The 24,093-nt window shown below is 40.1% G+C and overlaps 1 protein-coding gene across 2 annotated transcripts in view; it reads right to left on the bottom strand.

The window, feature by feature from the left end:
* Positions 1–930: 930 nt before the first annotated feature.
* adgb (androglobin) overlaps positions 931–24,093 on the bottom strand; it is a 41,405-nt gene continuing 18,242 nt past the window's right edge. For both annotated transcript variants that reach the window (XM_078274043.1, XM_078274044.1), the window contains 19 exons: positions 23,332–23,440; positions 22,906–23,044; positions 21,157–21,271; positions 20,144–20,311; positions 18,593–18,731; positions 18,312–18,446; positions 16,187–16,280; positions 14,658–14,789; positions 14,239–14,392; positions 13,719–13,906; positions 13,230–13,396; positions 11,549–11,649; positions 9,817–9,928; positions 6,298–6,455; positions 5,150–5,305; positions 4,889–4,979; positions 4,690–4,792; positions 2,359–2,542; positions 931–1,767 (listed from right to left, as the gene is read on the bottom strand). In XM_078274043.1, the coding sequence (XP_078130169.1) occupies positions 1,564–1,767; positions 2,359–2,542; positions 4,690–4,792; positions 4,889–4,979; positions 5,150–5,305; positions 6,298–6,455; positions 9,817–9,928; positions 11,549–11,649; positions 13,230–13,396; positions 13,719–13,906; positions 14,239–14,392; positions 14,658–14,789; positions 16,187–16,280; positions 18,312–18,446; positions 18,593–18,731; positions 20,144–20,311; positions 21,157–21,271; positions 22,906–23,044; positions 23,332–23,440 (2,649 nt within the window). In that variant the 3' untranslated portion in view covers positions 931–1,563. The remainder of the gene's footprint in view (positions 1,768–2,358; positions 2,543–4,689; positions 4,793–4,888; positions 4,980–5,149; positions 5,306–6,297; positions 6,456–9,816; positions 9,929–11,548; positions 11,650–13,229; positions 13,397–13,718; positions 13,907–14,238; positions 14,393–14,657; positions 14,790–16,186; positions 16,281–18,311; positions 18,447–18,592; positions 18,732–20,143; positions 20,312–21,156; positions 21,272–22,905; positions 23,045–23,331; positions 23,441–24,093) is intronic.

Here is a 24,093-nt window from a genome sequence, read left to right as displayed (position 1 = left end):
GAACAGACACTCAAAATTCAATGTGCAAATACACATCACGCAGCAGCACACCTTTATAAGCAGAAAAAATACACACATGCAGAGCAGAGCAGCACCAGGTGGAAACATTTATATTAAACAATTTGTGCTCACAGAGAAACAATTAGTGTTAAAGTTTGCTTGTGTGTGTCTACAGCTTCCTTATAAGAGTCCGGATTCATTTGTTGTATATTCCTAATTTAATTCCAATATCATAATGAAAGGAAATCATTCCTTACAAAGAAGAATTTTAATAAACCAATTGTCAGCAGCAGAGTACAAAAGCTATAGAGCAGGAGTGGATTACTGCAGGATGACTTTGCACATGCACACACATACAAGCAGGCACAAATAATTCCTCTCACCCTGCTATCTTGTACACGCACGCACATCTACACACTTCAACACACACAGCAAAAATAATAATTTCCTTCATGCCGCAGCACAAAATTGAACTATTCATTATTGTCAGCTATGAAAACAGCATAGTGCAGGAATGGTAATGAAAATGTATTTGTGTCCACAGCCACTAGATGGCAGCCTCTTCCCTTTCATTTCCAATTTAGAGTCCCATTCCTCAGCTGGCCAGCTGCCTCTCTGAGGGATGGAGAGCAACTAGATGCACTCAGAATACTAAGCTAAAAGAAAGGGCACTTACTTTACTATGTCAAATTCATTTGACAAAGAAACACCTGATTGATCAACCGGTATGCGTATTAGAAACCTAACCATCTGTTTTTAAATATATTCACTTCAACCTTAAGGATCATGGTAATCGATAGTAGCCATGTTGCTGAAAAGATTTGCCACCTACCTATGTTGCATTTTCTAAACACTTTGTCTTGTAGGAATGGACCCGTGTGGGCTTCAATCAGAAGGAATATTTATTAATGAATCAGTACCCCTCCTACATACAGCCTGTGGGTGGCTGGCTGTATCCAGCTTGCTTTGAGTCGTAGAGTCAATACAGTGACCTTAAAGAAAACAAAAGATTTGTGGAATATAATCAGGCATTCTGGGCATCAAAAAAGTCAAAGCCATGCATTGCAAGTGAGATGGCTTGACATTCTCAGTGCAATGAACAATGCACAAAGCCAGTAAGGTTTATTATATTCTATATATTTAAATGGAAATAAACAAAAGCTACAAAGATTGCTTTTGTGGGTCAACAGTGGCTCTGTTAATACAGGTTATAAATGAAAGATTAAGGATATAGATGTGTGCTATGGACAATATATTTTTTTTAAATGATACAAAATACAGTAAAAATGAAGATATGAACATATTTGGTAGAAAACAAAAATTATTACAAACAAACACATTTTTTAGAGTCCTTAGTTTCATGTTTCAATAGAGTAAAAAAACATAAGCAAGAGGCAAAAGCATTCAGCTCTGAATCAGGTGCAGCAACAATCTTTTGGTCAGGTATTATATCATCAAGTGTACGCTACATGTGATTAAATGAAGATTCTTCAGTGTTTAAACAGACTTGTGGAGAAGAGTCAGCTGAGGAGAATAGAGACTGGAACTTAGTGCCAATGATCATCATTTCTTCTTGACAGCATTCTTGGCACCTTTGTTGGGCTGCTGGGTGGCAGCAGAGGTGGAGATTTTTTTTTCTACAAGTGGCTGCTGGACCTCCTCCAGAGCTTGTTTCTCATCCACTTCCTTTTTTGTGACCGTCATCTGACGGCTTCTAAATGCCTCGCAAGCATCAAGGAATTTCTTACGCCGCTGCCACAAGGCTGCCTGGAGACAAGACAGAGAGGTAAAAAGAGAGTAGTTAAAGAATGACTAGTCTATATCAACGATGTTCCACTTCCGGGATTGTTCAGGTGCCGCCGGAAATTCCGCCAGATGTCTTTCAATTCAGCCGGATGTCCGGTACCTTCCGCTTTCTTTGTGTTGGCATTTTAAACTCTGGTGGATTTATGAGGACTGGTTAACTGCTCCTCAGATCTCTGCAGGGTAAATCCAGACAGCTAGCTAGACTATCTGTCTAATCTGAGTTTTCTGTTCACGACTAAAACAACTTTTGAACGTACACATCTTTCACCAAAACAAGTTCCTTCCCGAGGCTTTTTTTGCTGAGGCGCCGTTGCTCTGACGATTGTGATTGGTTTAAAGAAATGCCAATAAACCAAAGCACCTTTTTCTCCTGTCCCGGAATGCTGTGTGGACTCGCCAGACCCTACTCCGCAGCGCTGTAGAGGAAGGTCTGGCAATGAGACTACAGAATGACCAACTCTCTTTTACTTTAATAGGCAGAACTCATTATTATTACTGTCTACATCTTCACCTTTAGACATATCACACAGTCCGCTCTCTGTCTCAACTGACCTGAATGTTCTCATACATCTCCAGCTGGTGTCTCATTAGCTCCTTCCTGTTGAGCTCCTGCTGCTTCTGATGCTCCAGCACATTGTCTCGGACCAACCGGTAAGTCTGGATCTTTTCTAGGCGCTCCCTCAGCCGGATCTCCTCTATCTGAGAGTCCATCAGCACTGGAAAATCCATTTGGCGTCTACAGACGTACACAAGAACTTGATACAATGTGTATACAGTATGTTAGGAGGATCAGATATACAATATAAACAACTATCATCAGCTCAAGCTATAGTAAATGTTATTAAATTCTACAGGCTATTTTGTGAGATAGGACAACTAACAATGTTGACAAAGGTAGGATGAATATAAATGAAAATGTGGGAGATAAATGCAGAGATAGGCAGTCCCAGGCCTCATCTCATATCCCAAGTTGTATATCCAGATTGATATCTGAGAGGTCTATTTGGTTCTGGTTGTAACCACCGTATTTGTTAATTTTTTCCTTTTGATGTTTAATTTAAATAACATGTATTTGTGTGTGTGTGGAAAGAGGAGACATACATGGAATGAACGAGTGAAGCCTTTTGTCAACATGTGTTTGAGAAAAAGAAATAACTGGGGGTAGCCCTCTGCAGCGCACACACAGACACACATGCACGCACACAGGGAGGAATTCAAAGAGTTAGAGAGTTAAAAGTGCTAAATATGGCTGCCTATTTCCTATAAGCTGACCTAAATGAATGAGGGTAGGCCAGTGGAGGTGATGATGGAGTTCATTTGGTTTAATGAAAATTGCCCTGTTCAACCTCTTTAAGGTTATAATGCCATTTATAAAGATGGCATGCATGAGTGTGTGTGTGTGTGTGTGTGTGTGTGTGTGTGTGTGTGCATGACTGTGAATCCATTTTGTGTCCTGTGGTGCACCTGGTGTTGTGCGAAAGAGGTGTTTTGCAGACACCTCTAATAGACTACTCCTCGGGATCTCTCTCTCTCTCTCGGCTCTCTCTCTCTCTCTCGGCTCGGATTGCAGGCCACACTGTCAGCAGCCATTAGCAGCTGGACACGGACACAAGTGCGGACACACGCATGAATGCACGAACGCACGCAGCAGGAAAGGATGGAGAGGTGATGGAAGAGGGGCACATCTCATTGGAGCGACGAGCTCATTGGGGTCCTGAAATAGCTCTCTAATTAACAGATCCAAATGTCATCCCATTTATCACTGAGAGGGACGGACAGAGGGAGAGATAGATGGAGGGAGGAGGGGAGATGCTTGTTCTTGGGGGAGAAATTGTTGGGTCTTTGTAAATTATAAAGTGCGGTCTAGACCTGCTCTATCTGTAAAGTGTCCTGAGATAACTCCTGTTGTGATTTGACACTATAAATAAAATTGAAAAACTTTAATTGAGCGGTAGTGTGAGGGAGAGCAATGGGAGACTCTGAGGGAAACCGTTGAGGGAGACTTCTCCCTTGAGACCACTGACGCCGACAAAAGTCCAAAGTTGACACTTTACACAGAATACTCATACTCATCAGCTGAACTCAGCTGAAACTAACTGTGTATTGATATTAGAGATAATTATGATTATACAATTGCCAAATTTGAGTACCAGAGTAGAATAGTTTATGGAGAACATTTGATCTGGAGGTAGATTTTTTCATTTAATAATCTTTTTTTTCTTCTTTTTCTCCACTTAGCCTCCCCTTAATGTCTATACATTACATAGTATAAATCACTGTCCTCTGGAGTCATTTCCCTTTCAGGCCAGTCAAAGTATACAGCTTTGTAACACTGCTGTTCACAGCACCAATGGGAGCAAAGGTCATAAACACATGAAATCACTAGCAATGTCCTGCAGACGCTATGAACCAATCTGCTGAGGATACAGATGCTGGTATGTCCACCAACATAGCAACATGCATACTCAAAATACACACGCACAATCCCCTAGTGCAACCAGTCCTCACAGCTAAGACTTAATTCAGGCTCATAAAGCTAGATAAGCAAAGTGATCCAACAACTACATTAGGCAACTGGACTGCATACTTCAAGAAGGAAAAAAGGATGAGTCTGTCTTGGTTGTTTACAGTATGTATTATTCTACATTGCTGCCCTCTAAGTACAGATATATGAATGTGTTAGAACAGACGACTGTTACAGTGCTCTACAGTACCAACCATAGTGATACTCCTGCAATGTGACTATATAACTATGTTAACAAATGATGGTGTGACGGCTACCATCTGCTTTAATTATCATTCTATCTTTAGACTTGTACTGTCTTATAATAATAATAATTCCAAACAGATGGAAAAAGAAGGAGTGTAAGAGCGGCAGAGCACCTGATGAAGGGAGTGTAGTCCATGGGAGAATGGGAGCATGAGGCATCGGTCAGCTGTGGATTAAATGGACTGAGAGCAGTGCCAGGATCAGATCTGGAAGCAGCTGTCAATGAACCAATCAGAAAATGTCTCAAGTAGTGGAAACAGAAAGTGCCCAGATACAATCAATATGCAAGTGTGTGTATGAGGAGTATGGTACCTGGCTCTCTGCTCTCTGCGCCATCTGTGGTTGTTTCATCGCCTGCTTGATGTTGGAGTTGGTTGAGAAACTTGAGACGAGACTCTAAAGCCTAAAAGACATACATTCTGTCTGCAGTGTGCGTGTGTGTATAGAATAGTATTTAAAGACATTTTCTAAATCATACATTTCACATTTCTACAGCAGATAATATTGGAAACACTTCATTAAAAAGGACTTTAACTGAGAAGTAATTAGATTAAATCAAAACTTCTGGGTTACCTTAGCACAGCGGCCTGGTTCAGCCATTTCCCAGGCTTTTTTAATGGCTTTAATATGGTCCATTCTCTCCGTGTCCTTCATCACCTCAATGCTCTCAGTTTTGCTCTTGTCACTGACCACACGCAGAGTCCAGTTCGCCTTAGTCAGGTCAAGGCTCTGCACAAACATGTACACACACAAAGCACACACAGATGAAAACATATTGCACATGCTCAAGCACACAAACATCTCAGTTTAAGGTCACCGTACTACAATACATTATGAGAATGTATCGTTCACTGAGCCGGCACTCAAACAGTCTGGTACACAGCCAGCCCGGATTATGTGTCCTGTTTAGCTGTCTTGTCTTCATCCTAAATGACAGATCATTTTTAGTTCTTTTATTTACAGATCATTATGTCCTCTACCTTGAACTATGTGCTGCTGCCAATGCAGAAAACAATATTCAAAAATATAAATTTATTGATGGGGACCACTTTTCTGAAAATCTGCCTTTCAAATTTCATTGTCTTCAAGATTTGACACGTAGCGCAGTAGAGAACAATTACTGACATTAGTCAATAAAATATGTAAATCTGATCTGCCTGATAAAACAAATAAATAAATACAATTATAAACGCGATGTCAGGACTGCGTTTAACAATCTGTGAAGAGGAGTTAAGAGTTTACTCTTAACTGAAGTGCCTCAACACCCTCCTCTGAAAAAGGTTAATATTAGTAATTCTTCTATCAGTACCACTGTACCTTGCTTAACATGGAATACTGTGGAAAATAGACTTTGGAAATTTTTTTTACTTACATAAAGATTCAAAAAGCCGTGCATGGCCTTTAGTTTGAGGGAATATGTCAATATGCATTTGGCCTGGCTAGAACTCATTTAATGAATTGTTTTCATATGTAACACTAATACAATTTCCTCTTGCAATCTAATAATCATTTGGCAATGCAATTTGGCAGATATGATGAAAAGCTTTTCAGACGTATCCTTGGCTACCCGGCGACCACTGGTATTTAGTTAAAGAATTATTCTGCAACAACTCACCTTTGAGTTCATATATATATATATATATATATATATATATATATATATATATATATATATATATATATAAATATAATAATAATAGTGTTCTATAGTGAAGTATTACCGTTTCCTGCCTGGAGCCAGATTTAGAGTTGGCAGCTGGCTTCCCCTTCTCCTTGTCAACTTCCCCTTTGCGGTTGGCTTTGGGTATGTCAGATTTTTGCCCACGATGCTGCGGTGTGTCGGTGGTGGATGAACGGTTCAAGTCCTCAAGCTTGTATACTGCATTTTGCAAACAGAGATTAGGTAGATTCACTTCTTCTATCACATCTACAACATCAGCTGTGTATGTGATCAATACTGGCAACTTGGTGTTAATTACTATGTGATGCAAAAGCACGACTATTATCACTTAATTAAATATTTTATAGTTGAAAAGGGATTTTAAACATTTAAATTTTTTCAGCATGCCTTAGTATTCTGAAGTTGTACATGTCTTTGACAAGCATACCGTAAATGTATTTAACATTACAGTCAGTAATAATTACATATGGAAAATATGGATACCTGAGAGCATTTAGGAGTGTTCAAACATACCTTACATTTGTGCAAAATTAACATTTCTTTGCCAAAACCTTAGCCATGTTTAGATCAATTTAATTATAGTGTAAAATTAAAACACAAACCATGTCCATTAGAGTACGTTCATCTTCACAATAAACATCAGCTATTCTACATTTAAACATTTAAATCCCATTAAAGTGTGAGTGTTACAAAGTGGGCAAACACTGCATGTGTTGTGTGGTAACATGTGTGCTAGATGGCACTGTTGCACTTTATAGCGAGAGTGAACACAACCCCCAGCTTAGATGAAGCATTAACTATGAGTTTCACTCCTGTGAAATAGAGAGGCATAATAATCCATCATTTAGCTGACACGCTGCCATTCTGCCCAAACAGCTTTGGAGCATGCTCATTGAGTTACTCTTATCTCAAGTCGTACAAACATTCAATGTTCCAATTGGATCTAAATATCAATCTTGTAAATCTTGTAATTTCAGGCTGAAACATGTATTGAAAACTGATTTTCAGGTGGCTAAACTTTACAGTGTATCAAAAAAGCTTCTTTTTTTTATCATGGAGAGCCTGAAACCACAATAAAGAAAATGTTAAAAAGGTTTGCAAGTGATTGTAAACTGCTGCCATAACAGCGTGCACAGCTGCTGCTGACTGCTCTAACAGTATATACTGGGGTTTGAAGCAGAAATGGGTAAATGTGCATTCATTAAACATGCGCAGTACAGTATTTTGACTGCAGCATTTTAAACAGCTTGTTTAAGCGGTTTCAAAGCTTGGCGTGGCATGTAGTGCGTGTGTATCCATATAGCATGTGGGGAGCATGATCAAGGGCACAGCCTCACCACTGAGACAGAGTTAAACTGGGTGAAATTAATTCACTTTCCTGCTAAGATATTTCCCAGGGCACCAGGGGGCAAGAGCCAACTTCAATTGACTTCCCATTGACCCACTTTCACAAGCTTATTGGAAAACACACAGGAGGTTTGTGTGGACATTGGCCTACACGTACACACATGGACAAACCCAAACAAACGTTGGGGGGGAAAAAACCTTAAAGCATAACTCTCGCCAAAATGCAACCTAGGGTCTTTTTGTGAATGTACCCGAGTCAAACTTTTGTTTAAAAGCATAATTGGGACAGAAATGCCACTTTTAAGATTCACCGTATTTTCGTTTTCGGTCAAATGGCCTTTTGAATGGGAGTGCTAGGGGCACTTCTATGACAGCATCAAAATCACTATTTTTAAAACACTAAGAAGGCTCGACACAACATGAAACTTTGCTCGATATATCACCAGGGGCTCTACACATGAACTCGAGCATTGAGAACATTGTTTGTGTACACAGAGTTTACTAAAAAGAAAGGTTTTAAGCAACTCACGTTAGCAGTTGTTGTTTACGCTATCTGCCATTTTTTCAGTCAAAAATAGTCGATCTCCGAATGCGAGTGAACGGACTCCATAGGAGGAAATGTCATTCTTATATGAGGCTCCTTTTTCAACTATAAGGTCAATATTGTGTTTCACTAACGACAAAACAACAAATCATCCGTGCATTTATATGGAACTAAGCTTTAGGAGCTTTCCATCTTTACTCTCCTCCCTCAACTATTTTTGACTTGCGAGATGGACGGCGACCAGAAAAGCAACAGCTACAGTGAGTTGTTCAAAACCTTTCTTTTTAGTAAACTCTATGTACACAAACAATGTTCTCAATGCTCGAGTTCATGTGTAGACACTGGTGATATATCGAGCAAAGTTTCATGTTGTGTCGAGCCTTCTTAGTGTTTTAAAATTAGTGATTTTGATGCTATCATAGAAGTGCCCCTAGCACTCCCATTCAAAAGGCCATTTGACCGAAAAACGAAAATACGGTAAATCTTAGGCGTTTCCGTCCTAATTATGCTTTTAAATTAAAGTCTGACTCGGGTACATTCACAAAAAGACCCTAGGTTGCATTTTGGCGAGAGTTACGCTTTAACATGCTCACGTACGATGAACAGAAAGCACATGCAAATGACTACATGATAACACACAGCATATCTAAGCAGTGACTAATCATTACTGCTCATCTTGCAAGTGACAATTACTTTAGTAAATATGTAAACAACGGATTGTCTTCCTTTGTAGTCAAAATACATCTGATATCTGGCTTTTTAGTTTAGGACTGCCTCCCACACAGACGCGCACACACACACACACACACACACACACACACACACACACACACACACACACACACACACACACTCTCCTCAGATTTCATGCCATGCAAACTGAATGGGTAAATACGGGCACTTTTGTCTGTAGCCACAGAGACAAGAGAATGAGAATTCAATGAGAGCAGGCTGGCCTCTCTTTTCAGGCAATCATGCAAATTGTCACCCATGCAGCACCTCTTCCACATCAACACCCACCAGTGTCGCAATTAATTCATCCCCTCAGAATATTTAGGAAGCGTCCGCAAATTTGAAAGCCCTGATTTTTCAATCGATCCAATTTGTCCAGCATGATTAAAGGCAGGGAAGAAGAGTTGGTGGCAGAGGACAGGATTACTGCCTCAGCCAACAACCAGTGGGCACAAGAAATCACATTCTGTGATCTGTGAAAGCAGCTGCATTAATTTGGCTTTCATTAGGCTTGTGATTAACAGACCCCTGGCTAGTGGAAGCAAAGAACAAACCCCTGACACTGCCTACTTAGTATCTGCAATATTTCACACCGAACACAAAAATAAGCTGTGCAAAAACAAACATGAAGGCCATATCAGAAAATCCATTCAGAACCCAGGGCTCAAATTTTGAATTAAACTTTTAAATGGTTAAATAAAAATGCTGACCCATTATAGGGATATTTGCAGATATCTGAACCCTGCATGATAATGCATATTTTATTTGGATGTTCAGATCAAGATTCATGTTACTTTACTAAATAAAAAAATAAAAAAATGTATGTGGGAGCAAAATAAAAACTGTGACTTTCTTTCCGGTCTTTCCCTTGGGCGACTTGGGCGAGAGTGTAGCTGACTGTTTGATGTTGGGTTTGTGATGTATGTAAGTATGCACCTCTCATTTCATTCTTCTCCAAGTCTCTGAGCATATGGACAAAAGCCAGTTGAGATTCATCCAAATTCCAGCTTTTATAAAGCACCTCTGCCTGCAACACATACTTATGACCCTGTAAAACACAGACAAAATCAGTGCACAAAACCAACACACAAAGTGATAGACAGATACACTCATTACAAAAAAAGACAAAATTATACAGCATGTGGCATACAACACCATAAAATGCACAGCCAACATGAGATGGATGCTATTTCGTGAACATACACAGTAGCTGTAAACTTTACTAATGCTGATATTTAGAGAGAGACGCAGAGATCTTAAAGAACTGCACTTTGCCCTCTTTGACAGAAGCACATGCTTGGCACAATGGGAGAGACAAGGCAGAGGGTGTGTTAGCCAAGTTTATATCAGGGGTGGCAACTCCCAAATCCATCTCACTGAACAGAAAGGACAGAATTTCAAAAATCCCTAATAGATTAAGACATTTTCTACAAAAACAGAAAATTAGTCACATATAAACAGTATTCATTTGTCCAGTGTTGTGCTTATAGTTGTAATAGAGCCTAATACATACAATTTGCAGCAAGTGATTGTGTTGTTATGAATTCCTATAACACTATGGTACAGCTCCATAAATAAAATGAAGGCCACATTGATAAAAAAATTTTTTTCATGTATTTAAGTCCCAAACAGATTACACTATAGGAGTCTTTACCATTAATTTACCATTACCGAGCATCTATATCACTAGAGTGTGTCCCTGTGGTGCAAAACAGCCCTTTAATCAGTGACCCGTTGCCCTAAGTCTTGATCAGTGGTCTTAGTCCTGACGAATAGCTGTTTATTCTGGTCTGCTGCTGATCTGATCAATGTGATCTGACATAATATGTCTCATTGCTATTGATGTCACTACACAGTTGGGTTATTTTGTTGAAGAGACTTTGTATTAAAAAGTATTTGTAACACATGCAGGTTGCTACCAAAACAAACTTTTTTGATAGGTCTATTGCACAAAAGATATGTTTTTGTTGTTTAACGGCTCAATCCACTGCGTAAATGTCAAATTGATTGTAGATATGTATGAGATGTAAGTAGTTACTGAGATTAAAATGTTTGGTTGTCCTCCAGACGTATCGCTGGTATCACTGACAGTCACCACAGCAAAACAAATAAACTTCATTTGATTTTCGTAGTTTTATGGACAAGTTCACGCTGTACAATCGGTGTGTGGTGTGTTTCGCACTATACTGTATACTTTGGCAATCATCAAACTATGACAACAGGTCTGTTAGATGGGGGGTCTTTAGACAATCTAGTGACTCATAAATCATGGACAAATCACTATTCCCTGACAAGCACTGATAAATCAGACAGTAACAACAAAACCACACCTCCAGTTTCTGCTGCTCTCCTCTTGCAAAGTTGTGTGTGTGTGTGTGTGTGTGTGTGTGTGTGTGTGTGTGTGTGTGTGTGTGTGTGCATGCCTGCCTGCAAGTAAGGCATGTGTATCTGGCGGTGAAAAATTGATATCAACACAGGCAGCAAGTAAGTGGGTGAGAAAGACAAGAGAGGAAAAAGTGAGATGCACGCTTGTGTGCTTGTGCAAGTGAGATCTGTAAAGTGTTTGAGCAACAGCAGATACAACACAGGCAGTTGTCAGTGATACCAAAGTCTCTGTGGGAGGCTTGGACTGGTCACACAAGGAGTCTGATTTCCCAGCTGTGCCCACCTCCTCAGCTATTTGCTGGGGAGTGTCTACCACTGTGACTCCCTTGTCCTGGGATGGGGATCCCTTCTGGTTCTGGTTTTTCTCATCTGTGCAACTGGGGGCTGTGACAGAAAGAGAGATGTTAAACTAAGCCAAAAAATCAGAGAGAAGACGAGAGTGGTAAGCAATCTGTGCTTTTGTAACTGGTGGAAGCATCAAGTAAAAAAGTAGACTAAAGAGTTTGAGAGGTGGGTTTTTGAAGAGCTCTTGTGTGTTTTACTGTAGATCAGGCTAGCATATACACTCACCTAAAGGATTATTAGGAACACCATACTAATACCGTGTTTGACTAATACCGTGTTTGACCCCCTTTCGCCTTCAGAACTGCCTTAATTCTTTGTGGTATTGATTCAACAAGATGCTGGAAGCATTCTTTAGAAATGTTGGCCCATATTGATAGGATAGCATCCCCCACACCATTACACCACCAGCAGCCTGCACAATGGTAACAAGGCATGACGGATCCATGTTCTCGTTCTGTTTACGCCAAATTCTGACTCTACCATCTGAATGTCTCAACAGAATTCGAGACTCATCAGATCAGGCAACATTTTTAGAGTCTTCAACTGTCCAATTTTGGTGAGCTCGTGCAAATTGTAGCCTCATTTTCCTATTTTTAGTGGAGATGAGTGGTATCCGGTGGGGTCTTCTGCTGGTGTAGCCCAGCCGCCTCAAGGTTGTGCGTGTTGTGCCTTCACAAATGCTTTGCTGCATACCTCGGTTGTAACGAGTGGTTATTTGAGTGAAAGTTGATCTTCTATCAGCTGGAATCAGTCGGCCCATTCTCCTCTGACCTCTAGCATCAACAAGGCATTTTCACCCAGAGGACTGCCGCATACTGGATGTTTTTCCTTTTTCAGACCATTCTTTGTAAACCCTAGAAATGGGTGTGCGTGAAAATCCCAGTAACTGAGCACTGAGCTATCATTTTCTTGGTCGCGGTTGATCCAGCTAGCCAAATTTTCTGACCTCAGATTTCTGAGCTCGGAACTCTGGCAACCACCAAGTACCCCTAGCTAAAAATCCAACATGTATGCCCCGTGCATCAACAGTTGTGAAAGCTGTAGTAACGTACAGTATTACTGTGTTATTTGTGTCTCACTAAATCAGTCGTACACTAGTCTTGTCCATCTTCTATCTGTGGACATGTTGTTATGTTGTTATGTTGTTTGATATGTTTCTAAATGCACCAAATCATTTTGTGGGCTGAATTTCACTTATGACATTAACTGCATTACTTCGCCCCTCTCTCTCATACAGTATGTCCACTCAATCACCACTGTAAGGGAAATGGCTGCAGATGGGAGCCCTGCTGTTTTGATATGTGCGTGTATGTTGTATATTAGGTTTGCAAAAAATGCTATTGTCAGTAGAAAAACTAGAAAAAAACAAACCAAGCTAAGACTGGGATACAGAATTAAAAAATCTGGTTAGGTGTTCAGTTATTTGACAACGATAATACAGTGACACAGTTACATTGCTTAAATATGTTAAATTATAAAGCTAAAATTATCACAGATGAAAACAGATAGTGTACATGTAACTTTTCTAATATTCAGATAAGAGGCAATTAAAAAAATCTTCTGCTATGATCCAGATGGCTTTCATTCAGTTACTTCAATTACTACACCTAATGACTCACCTTTATTGGGCAGGAAGCAGAACACAGGAATTACCACATGGCCCTTCCCAGTGATTCCGGCCACCTCCTTCTCCTGGTCCAGAATGGACAGACGGATCAACACATCTGACCTGGAAGTCTGAAACTGAATTGTTCCTAGGACATCTGCCGTCACCTGCACATGATAACTGTGGAAAGGTTTCAAATGACTGTGGGTCATTTCTCAGAGTATCGTTAATGTTGTCTTTTGTTAGAAAATGATGCTTTTTCAAAAGCTTCCTTGAGGGGTTACCTGTTATGTTTTGTAAAGTATGCGCTCTTTGACTATTGCCACGCCTTGTTTCTAATCAAACATCTCAAATACTGTAGTGTAAGTGAGAATCAGTGAGTGCTATTTGACAGCAATTATTTTTCTGATGCACCCTAAGCAATAATACATTTCAACTGACCAGTATAAATATGACTCTAATCATGAATTTGATAAATATATATAGCCCATAATTCTCTTACCGACAGATGAGGTTTTTGTCATTGGGAATGTAATAATCCCTGAATTCCTTAACTGAGAACATGTTGAGGGGAGTCTCACGGGACAGTTTTGGAAGGAGTTCCCTTGAGCCAATCAAGCGCATCCTCCACTTGGCACCAACAGGGGGTGATTCAGGTGTGATAGCCTCTGCTACAAAGGTATAACCAAGCTGGAACAAGAAATACAGAGAGATTTAATCCTGAAATCTAAATATTGTTATTTTCACACATTTTAATTTAGTTTTCTTGCTGTTATGATTTTTTTTAATGTGTAATACTAGACATGTTCCCAACATTGTTACACTAGGCAGCCACAAATGGTAAACAACAGGTTTGTACCCAGTTTTTAATTAAGTCAGGCAGGAGTCATTCCTTAAGTAAAACCAATGTATTATGGTAATAGAAAAACTAGGAAAATATGCTAATATTCCACACTTACCCAAACAATATGTCAAGTACATGAAGGTTTTAAGTGCAAGTGCATTTTTAGCATCCCACAGACCTTGTTGGGTTGATAAACATGGGTTGCTACTTTGTTGAAGACCATGTCCAGCTCCTCTCCTGTGTCGTTATTTATGACGTGCAGCAGACAATTAGGAATTGGGGAGTAGACCTTTGGTATCAGCACCATCTCCTCAGGAACCAGGAACACCTCTCTGAACAAACAACAAGATATCAGGTCTAACCAAGTTGTCACTTTCAACTGTTTTTGTAGACATTCTGAAATGTTAAATCTACATTTGCCAATATTAGCTTTAACAGCAGAAATTAGAGATAAGTGCATGGCTCATCAAGGCAACATCATAAAATTTTTTGGAAAGGGGACATCAGTCGTTTACACCTGTATTCATCCAGATTTTCCAAGTCAGGTTGTCTTTAACTGACAGGCCTAACAAGCCCTAAGTTACAATGTCCTCTTACCTAAAAACCAAGACCCAGGAGTTGGCTGTGTCTTGAAGAGAGACAGAGTAATCAGCGAAGGTGACTCTGGTCCATTCATCCTGCTGACAGGAGTAGAGCTCTGCTTTCCTCTCAGAGTGGTCAATGATATAGCTGTGCAGAAGAACACAGAAAGGCAGGCACATTTAAAAACTTCAATTTCAAATGAAGAATTAAATGTGATCTTTTATGCTTTTCCGTATTTTCTGTCATATCTATAATGTTATAATGCCGGATTTTCATGTTAAGCGTGGCCAAAGCTTCAAATAGTGAGGTAAACGTATTTCTGAGAAATCCCAGCGAGCAAAAACCTCAGATTTCCCAATGTTCTGGATGCTTTGCTTTTTAAAAAAAATTCTACTCTCAGCTCTGTGTTACGTAACACAGAGCTGGATTTCTACGATTGGTCATCTGGTCCAAGCCGGCTACTGAAGCGGGGTTTTTTTCAACGTTTCTGCAGTGTTTATTGTCACATGTACTGTAGGTACATGCTAACGCCAGAGAAGCTGTAATCTTGGCTACCAATGTTGTCCTGCTATATACTCTGTTGCAGTCAGTCTCCAGCTGCAACGAGTGCAACAACAGCAGAGGTTATCGTAATACATCCATGGGAGATTCCAGGAGATTCAGAGATGCGGGAACACACTGGCCAACCAGAGCAGAGTGGGCTTTGTCGGGAGGAGGGATTAAAGAGACAGGCGCTCCTACAGAGCATCTCATACAGAGGGTGAATACAGGTGCAACAGCCATAGGCAGTATGAGAAAAATAAATTGTTTTTTGAACATTAAAGCATGTAAATATGTTCTAGTAGAATCACAAAATACAAGTATGAATCTGAAAACAGTATATAATAGGTCATCTTTAAAACCACATAGAGAAAAGACCATGACAAAATCTATTTACAGAAAATAATTTACACAAACTTCTTAGAGAAAACATAACTCTGAAAGGAAAGTAGATGCACTACACAACTCAGCCTGAACTTTGACTGAAGTGGATGTCCGTTAAAAAAAACACATGCTCAAAGGCTCATTACACCCTACCAACCCCCACTCCACCCTCATCACACACACGCACATTGACGAAGCTCTAAATGCTCATGCACACACATACTTCCCCAGGCAGCGGGTCATTCGGCAGACGCTGCTAGCCGATTGGAACGGGGAAAGGATAAACAGCAGATGGTACCACTGGGAAAAGATGGAACACAATGTGGAAAATGCTCCCTGCCTGGCCGCCACAGGCCTCCACAACCAGAAGAGAGAGCAGATTCTGGGCATGTGGTGCAACAGAGAGGCTAAACGCATGCCCATTCAACGTACACATCATTGACACAGAACTGCAGTCGGAGCCCTCGTATTCTCTGATATAATGACATTCATAGGAATGAATAACTGTTAGGTTAATAAGGTGTGCAGTGTTTTGTCTTTGTCTATGCAATTCATACATTGTGTGCACATTATTTATTATCAGACGGAGTAATTACGAATATGCATTTTTATCCATTTACCGTAGCAAGAGGGCAGCATGTTTTTCTGCATCTGATTCAACCTTCGGCCACATGTCTAAAAGGATCTTAGATGCACTGAGGTTCTCCTTCGTGCCTGAATGACATAAGCACACACACACACACACACACACATACACACACACACACACACACACACACACACACACACACACACACACACACACACACACACACACACACACACACACACACAAAGGTAACCACCATTAAAGATGAAAGACAATCCATGTTGCTGTCAACCACATGAAATAATTATTTTATCTGACCTAGTTCAGGGTAGGGTACAGAAATTGCAAAATGCATTTTTGCCTCATTTAGTTAGGTGATAGGAGATTATTCACACCTTGACATTTACTTTCACACTCATCTCACCAGACAGTTAACCACTCTGACAAAACAACATTTGATAACAGATGCAGTACTGTGTGTTCATGAGTACGCGTGTGTCAGTAAGTGTGTGTTTATGCATTTAAGTGAGAGAAACGCACTGAAGAGACAGCTGCATGACAGACGTTTTCACATCTGACATGTGGCATAGGTGTCCTCACATCCCCCCCCACATGGCGCTCAGCTCTCGCTTTTCAAATGGCTACTTTTTCAAATCAATACAGCCATTATAGAGGGTCGAGGCTGGTTATTGAGAGATGATGACCTCCTATCATCTTAAGAACCAAGGAGGGACAAACAGACATACAGAAAGAAACATTAAGTGGGAAAGAGCAAGGAGGAAAGTGCAGAAATATGTGGTACTGTATAAACAGATTCAAGTTCTAACTTTTTTTTAAACAAATGGCTTTTTAAAGTGAAGTCATACAGGCAGTGTTTTTAAAATATGATTGGTATTTTGCCATTACTGTTAGTGCCACTCTGAAAGCTGCACACTTTGTTCTTTGACAAGCAAATGAATACAATTTGAGAGAACTTAACCATGACAGGCCTATTTCATAGAAGTCAAGCTGTTCAGCCTGTGTGTGTGTGTGTGTGTGTGTGTGTGTGTGTGTGTGTGTGTGTGTGTGTGTGTGTGTGTGTGAGAGTGTTCATGCTAATGCTAATGCCACATAACCACCAGCAATATTTTAATGTTGCTGGCAGATGGGTCCTATAATGATCTGGATATTTTGGTATGCTCGAACCACATTTTCAAGCCATAAAAAATAGACTAATTCCATCAACGCAAATTGTACAGCATAATACTGCATAAATGAGGCTGTCCATACTCCCATATGTGCAAGTGCAAGTTATTCAAAGGGTGACAGTGTAATGCGCTGTGTCTGGAGAAGACACAGATAGCTTCAGGTCGTGGAAATAAATAGAGAATGTCTGGCCAATAAAATGCTGCAAACAGCGGTGCACCTTCATCACCACTTCTGGAGAAAATTTGATTTTAAAAATAATTTAACTGAAACAGAGGAAACATGTAAATTGCCTGCAAACTGCACAAGAGCATAACTGGCAGTGAAACAGTACAAGAAACAAAAACAAAATATTATATCAAATCAATTTACAAGGGAAGAGGTCCTTAGTTATGTCTTTCTATTTAATCTATCATTATTTTTGTCCAACGTTTCCATGTCTTCTTTTCCCCATCTTTCACTTGCTGTCACTATTGAGAGGTTTGGCTATTGATGCAGAAATGTGTATATGCGTGTGTGCGTTTCCTAGATGTGTGTGTATATTCCTCTGTGGCCACCCCTCATCTGTCAGGGTCTATTAGTAAGAGGGGCAGTCTCATCAATTCATATTTGTGCCTCTGCTCAGAGGCTCAATATATGCCATCAGAATAAATACAACAGTAAATATAAGACACAGAAGGTGTTTTGTGTATGTTTCGGACACTAAATAATCTACAAATAATACACATGTATTCTGTTGTTTTGGTTGTTATTTTTTTCCTTATTTGGCCCTTTTAGCTATTCCAATTGCTGCATATGTGTTTGTCTTTCAAACATAGAGCACTGAAGGAGAAAGCTGAATTTATAACCGTCTAATCAATAATAATAAGTTAGTTAGTATAATTTTCAACTATACAAATGAAAGATAAGATTTAAACCTGACCATGATACTTGAATGAATAGATTTTCTATCTGTGTATGAGTGTGTTTACCTGGTTTTGAGGCATTAAAGATCTCTCGCACCAAGTGCCCTTTGAATCCAGCCTGCAGAATGGTGACTGCCTTGACCTCGCGGTCTGTTGGCTCCCTGTCTTTCCAGCTTTCTGGAGGCTTTGATTCTGCATCCACTTAAAAAGTAAAAGCAGAACATTGTGAATTAATATTAAATACTAGACTTTGAAAACTATTAACTATGGTGTAAGTGAAATTATTTAATTTAAATTAAATTCATTTAAATCAGTTTACTGTAGTTTTAGGATTAATTGGCACTTACATGTAGGGGAGTGTGTTTTGGGGTTGGTGGCCAAGAGTGAAGGGTCAGCTGTGAGGGCCAGTATAGCAAAACGCTCCTCTGATGTCAGATTCCTGCCCAGAGCCTCACACAGCATGGTGTAAACTGCAGAGTTAAACACCTATACACACACAAAACGTGCACAAGGGTGTTAGCAATTGTGTGCAGTATGTGAGTGACTGCATGTGAGTGTTGAGTGTGTGGCGATGCTTATTTTTCCAGGTATTTTAATTTTTGTTATTTAAATCCTCACAAGTATATGAGAATAACAGTTTATATAAGAGATAATTCATGACCCTTCCTACAAACCCCCCTGTTCCTCAAGTACAGTAGGCAGGTGGTTACAATCCACATCACTTACTTTTTCAATAACCACATAGGTCATATGACACTATGATATATGTGTATCTGTCTTTTACCAGCAATCTACAAGCTACAGACATTGATAAGAATGAACTTTCAAGCTTGACAGACATATAGTGTAAATTCAAAACTGAAGCAATGTGGTATTTAAAGGAACACACCGACTTATTGGGACTTTAGCTTATTCACCGTATCCCCCAGAGTTAGATAAGTCCATACATATCCTTCTCATCTCCATGTCATCAACTCTGTCTGAAGCATCCACCGCTAGCCTAGCTTAGCACAGATCCTGGAGGGAACCGGCTCCATCTAGCCTACTACTCCCAGTAAGTGACAAAATAACGCCAACATTTTCCTATTTACATTTGATACATTGATTTGTATAGTCACAGCGTGTACAAATAACAAGGTCACATGAGACACAGCCATCTTCTAACTGTATACATACTGGGAACTATATTCTCAGAAGGCAAAGCACTGCTACTTGGGCGGAGTGATTATTACTCCAACTCTGAGCGAACTCTCTGCTCCTCACCAAGGGTCTTCTCAGGTGCTGAGAGCAAATCACTCCGCCAAAGTAACAGTGCTTTGGCTTCTGAGAATAGTTCCCAGTATGTATACGGAGTTACGACACGCATGGAGATGAGAAGGGTATGTATGGACTTATCTAACTCTGGGGGATACGGTGAATAAGCTAAAGTCCCAATAAGTTGGTGTGTTCCTTTAAATAAAAACCTTGTCAGGCTAAGAAAACATGTCATTTTACTATTCCAAAAAGTAGAAGAAGCAGCTTACTGAAAAATATTCTAAAATCACTGCAAAGCGGTGGCATTATGCATCCTCTTAAAACAACTCAAACATTGAATGAAAGTCAAACACTTGATGCATAGTAGCTACAGTAAACAACATGGCTGTTAAGGAAATCATGAGCAGTAAAAGTATGAATGGTGATGTATTTCTTACTCATTAATTAATCAACTCAATTACATGCTAAATGGTCACTACAAAATGTGATTTATCCATTTTGAACTAAAGACTGTATCTACAGACTGTATCTAGACGTAGCAAATGTCAATCAAATAGTAGTAGTAAGTATAAAGGAAGGTGAGCTATTCACTGTATGTACATCACAAAGGTGTGCTACCATAGGGCCATAGGTACACATGCTACCTTGCGGTGTTCCTCTTTTCCCAGGGTGGTGTTGATGTTTTGGGGGCAGTGAGCCTCTTCTAGGGTTCTTCTGGCTGCTGGCTGGTCCTGCTCATCGCTAAAGGAAGACACCACTCTGGACAGGGCCCTCAATATAGACGAGGCCTGCTCAGTGAAACGAGCACTTTCCTGTTTAAAATGTAAAAAAAAAAAAAGCAAAGAGGTAGCATTCAAATTCTGTTAACTGGTGCAAATTAAACAGAATGCAAGTTAAATAGAAGAGAAAAGCAGAACGGCCAAAATATCAATACATTTCAGTGTGAACTTCTGTGTTTTAGGCCTCGGTCTAAAAAGTAAGAAAGCAGAGGCGTCGTCTAACTACCATGATGTGATTTTCTAAATTGAAGCTGGAGTAAACCTTGAAAAAAAATGTTACAGCAAGGACATTGCAACGAGGCCACTTTCACCCTGTCTGTCTCTCTGTTCAACCAAGTTCTGTTCTTTACTTTTTTTACCATATCATTGAACAGGTTGTATTTCTTTTGTTTCTGCTCCAGGATTATGCAACCTTGGTAAAAGTATTCGTGCATGCTTTCTAGTTAATTTGTTTAGTCACCATTGTATTTCTCTGTACATGCCCCTGTCAGAGTCTTTTTGTTTTTGTGTAGTGACCGATTTGAGCTTTTTATGAGCAAGGAAGTGACTTGGAGACTGAGAAGGAATGTAATGCAATATGCATATCACCCCTTATATTAGAAACGAACATGTTAAGGTGTAACTATCTCGTAGCAGCCGATGACTGAAAAGATAAAAAGGGTAGATAGGATGGAGTGTTGAATGTGTTGTCCATATCTTGATTGGTCTGTGTGTATTTAGACATAAGAAAAAGGAGGGAACAAGGAAAATGTCAAGAAAAGTTTCCTCTGCTGTACATGCGCTGTGGTAGACCCCTCCGTTGGAAAATTGCATCCACAGATAAAGAAAAATTAAATGAGCACTCCGTATTCAGCAAACAAACTAAGGGCCACGGTTACCTTGGAAAGGTGTGGCATGATGGTTTCTTCATCTCCAAAGATGAAAGGTGTCTTGCTGCACAGGTGAATGTGGTAGCCCAGTGTTGCCTTTGTGTGGAAGGACAAGACATGCCGCCTGGAGGGGAGAGAAAGCAAACAGAGTATTTTTAAAACAGGGACACATCATCCAGGATAAAGGATCACTCTTTGATTGACATCTGGGAAAAAAGAGTTTTTGTAGCAGCAAAATGTTGTTGTTTTTTCCCATCTTAGAAAAACACTAATTATCTCATGACCTCTCAGATTTATCTTGTGACCCCTTGCAGTTGGGCTCTAGACAATATAAAAAAAATGTCATTGCAAATATTAGGTAGAACAATGTCCAAATATTAGGCTACTACATTTATGAAACTAAAAGTAAGTAGCACAAAGGTATCCCTCCAACAACGTCCCTGTGACTTCACCGTTTTTGGTAATAATAACTGCACAACCATGCATGAAATAACACTGAATTAAATCCCTTTTTAGTCTTAATAGTGGAACAATGTTTCTGTCAAGTAATACTGAATTGGTCAAACAGTCAGAAGTGCTATAGCCTAATGTCCTGTCTGCCAAGTGCCAAGCTGAGTTCACAGGGCCTGGTCAGGCATGGGAGAGTGGAACCCCACTTCCTTGGCCCCATTAGCTTTACATAATTCAGCCATCACAGCCTAACTAGATGGATGAGCACCGAGGCAGAGCTGGGCTAGTGCTGTAGCAGCAGAGGACAGCATACAAAAGAGAAGAAAGGAAGAAGAGAAACATGAAAATGAGGGAAAGAAAGGCGAGATGTACAAAGGAAGAGAGACAAAAAACTTTTTGAAATGAATAGATTAGCACAGGAATGTAGGTTCAATAAATGTAGAAGAAAAGCACACAGGTCAGTCAGTAAAGAGACTAAAGAAAATACCACATGAAAAAAGATTGAAAGTGTTTTAAAAATAAATGCTGCCCAAAAGCATGGACATATCAGCTATTTTCTCTTGGAGAGAGTGTACTATGGAGCGTTTGGGCATGATAAGTTGAGTGCTATGTGTGTGATTATGGCTCAGTGGTAATTGCACTGCTGCATACCTGCACCTGACCCTAGAAACTAGGCCCTCTGCTTCTAGGCCAAGTAGCACCCATTAATAGAGACTAGGACAGATGCTTTTTAATGCTTTTCAGAGCATCTGAGGTAGGCAGATATCCTCTGCTCACTTTATGATAGCTTTAAGTGGATCTCTGCATAGCTTTAAAAATCACAACAAGAGTGAACCGCTTCCTTTCATCAAAAGCTCCCCAGGGGGCTGTGCAAAAAATGCATACATTTTTTTAACAGGTTCCCATGATGGGAATTAAAGCTCTAACCTTGGCACGATTAGTCCCATGCTGACGAGCGCTTAGAGTAATTCAGGGTTATGAGGTATAAGTGTGAAAGTGGAAAAATTAAATGTGAGAAGGGATCACATTTTGTTTAGATACATTAGCATTGCATGGTCATATCAAGATGTCAATATTTCTACTAACAATACAAGAATCAAACCACCATATTAAATATTGTAAGTATAAAAAATGGCATACTAAAGGATATACTACTGTGGTACAGTAGTAGCTAATGGGGATCCTGATGAACATGAACGTTCATTACACAGGAACATAGATGTGTGACATCCTAGTTTGCTCATGAACTTGGTCTAAGCTTTTCATTTTGATCAATACACTACAAAGTATTCATAAATGCTGTCCTACCCTGGGGGTAAGTTAAGTATGGCTGCCTTTGAGGAGGTGGTTTTGATGGTAAGAACTGGCAGCTGAGACTGCAGGCTTGTCCAGGAGTAGGCCTGGGCGATGAGAACTGCAGCCCTACATGCTGCTGACATATCCTTTTCTATGAGGTGTTGGAGAGCGGAGAGAAAATGTGTACTGGTCACACACACCACAGTGAAATATCACAAACACAGTAGGTCACATTCATGAAATGTTCATACTTCTTTGAGTAATTATATGATTCTTTACATATACTGTATATCCCACATAGGTTATAGTGTATGGTGTGTGCATGCTCATACAGAGAGTTATGATTGATGTTAGAGACTTGAGTCAAGCTTTGTACATTCCTCTGTGTGTGTGTAAGTGTGTGTGTGTGTGTGTGTGTGTGTGTAGATAAATCCTTACTCTCCTCAGCTGTATCTCCCCAGGGAAGCAGAGCAGAGAAGCTAATGAGGATCTGGGGGGGTTGCAGGCTGTCCACACACAGGTAGTGAGTGCCTCGCACCTCTTGACACTGGACACACACACACACACACACACACACACACACACACACACACACACACACACACACACACACACACACACACACACACACACACACACACACACCAGTATGAAGGCAGAAAAAGGTAAAGAACAAGTGAAAGAGAAAAAGAGCAGAACGCCATAGGGAGGGAAGATGGATAAACTGACAGAAGGGGGGCTTAGTGCAAGAGAACCTGGAGGAGGGAGGTAAGTGAAGGAAATAAGAAGAGATAGAAAAGAGCTGAGTGACTTAAAGAAAAATTAAAAGGTGGCACCTGTATAGGAGAGGCCAAGACAGTGAACTTAGTAATGTAAGACAAAGCAGCTGGTGAGAAAGACAAAGCAGGGTGCAGAAAAGACAGATCAAGGGAAGAGGGAGAGAATGCATACATGTTCGGCATGACAAGCAGACTCAGCAGTATATACAATAGACTGTAAAAAATAAGGTCTATACACACAGATGTGCAAAACATACACAATTACACAAAAGATCAGACAAAAACCTGCACCACACACATATGCACACCGTCACTCTCAGACAACTTCAGATCTGTTATATGTGATGCATATGACACAGACAGTTTACTTTGAGAACATATTCATTAATTTCTGAAGACAGGCAGAGGGGCAGTAACAACT

Source organism: Sander vitreus, chromosome 18 (assembly GCF_031162955.1).
Source record: "Sander vitreus isolate 19-12246 chromosome 18, sanVit1, whole genome shotgun sequence".
Lineage (NCBI taxonomy): Eukaryota > Metazoa > Chordata > Actinopteri > Perciformes > Percidae > Sander > Sander vitreus.
Note: the sequence above shows the minus strand (reverse complement) of the source record. Positions and strands in the feature narration are given on the sequence as shown.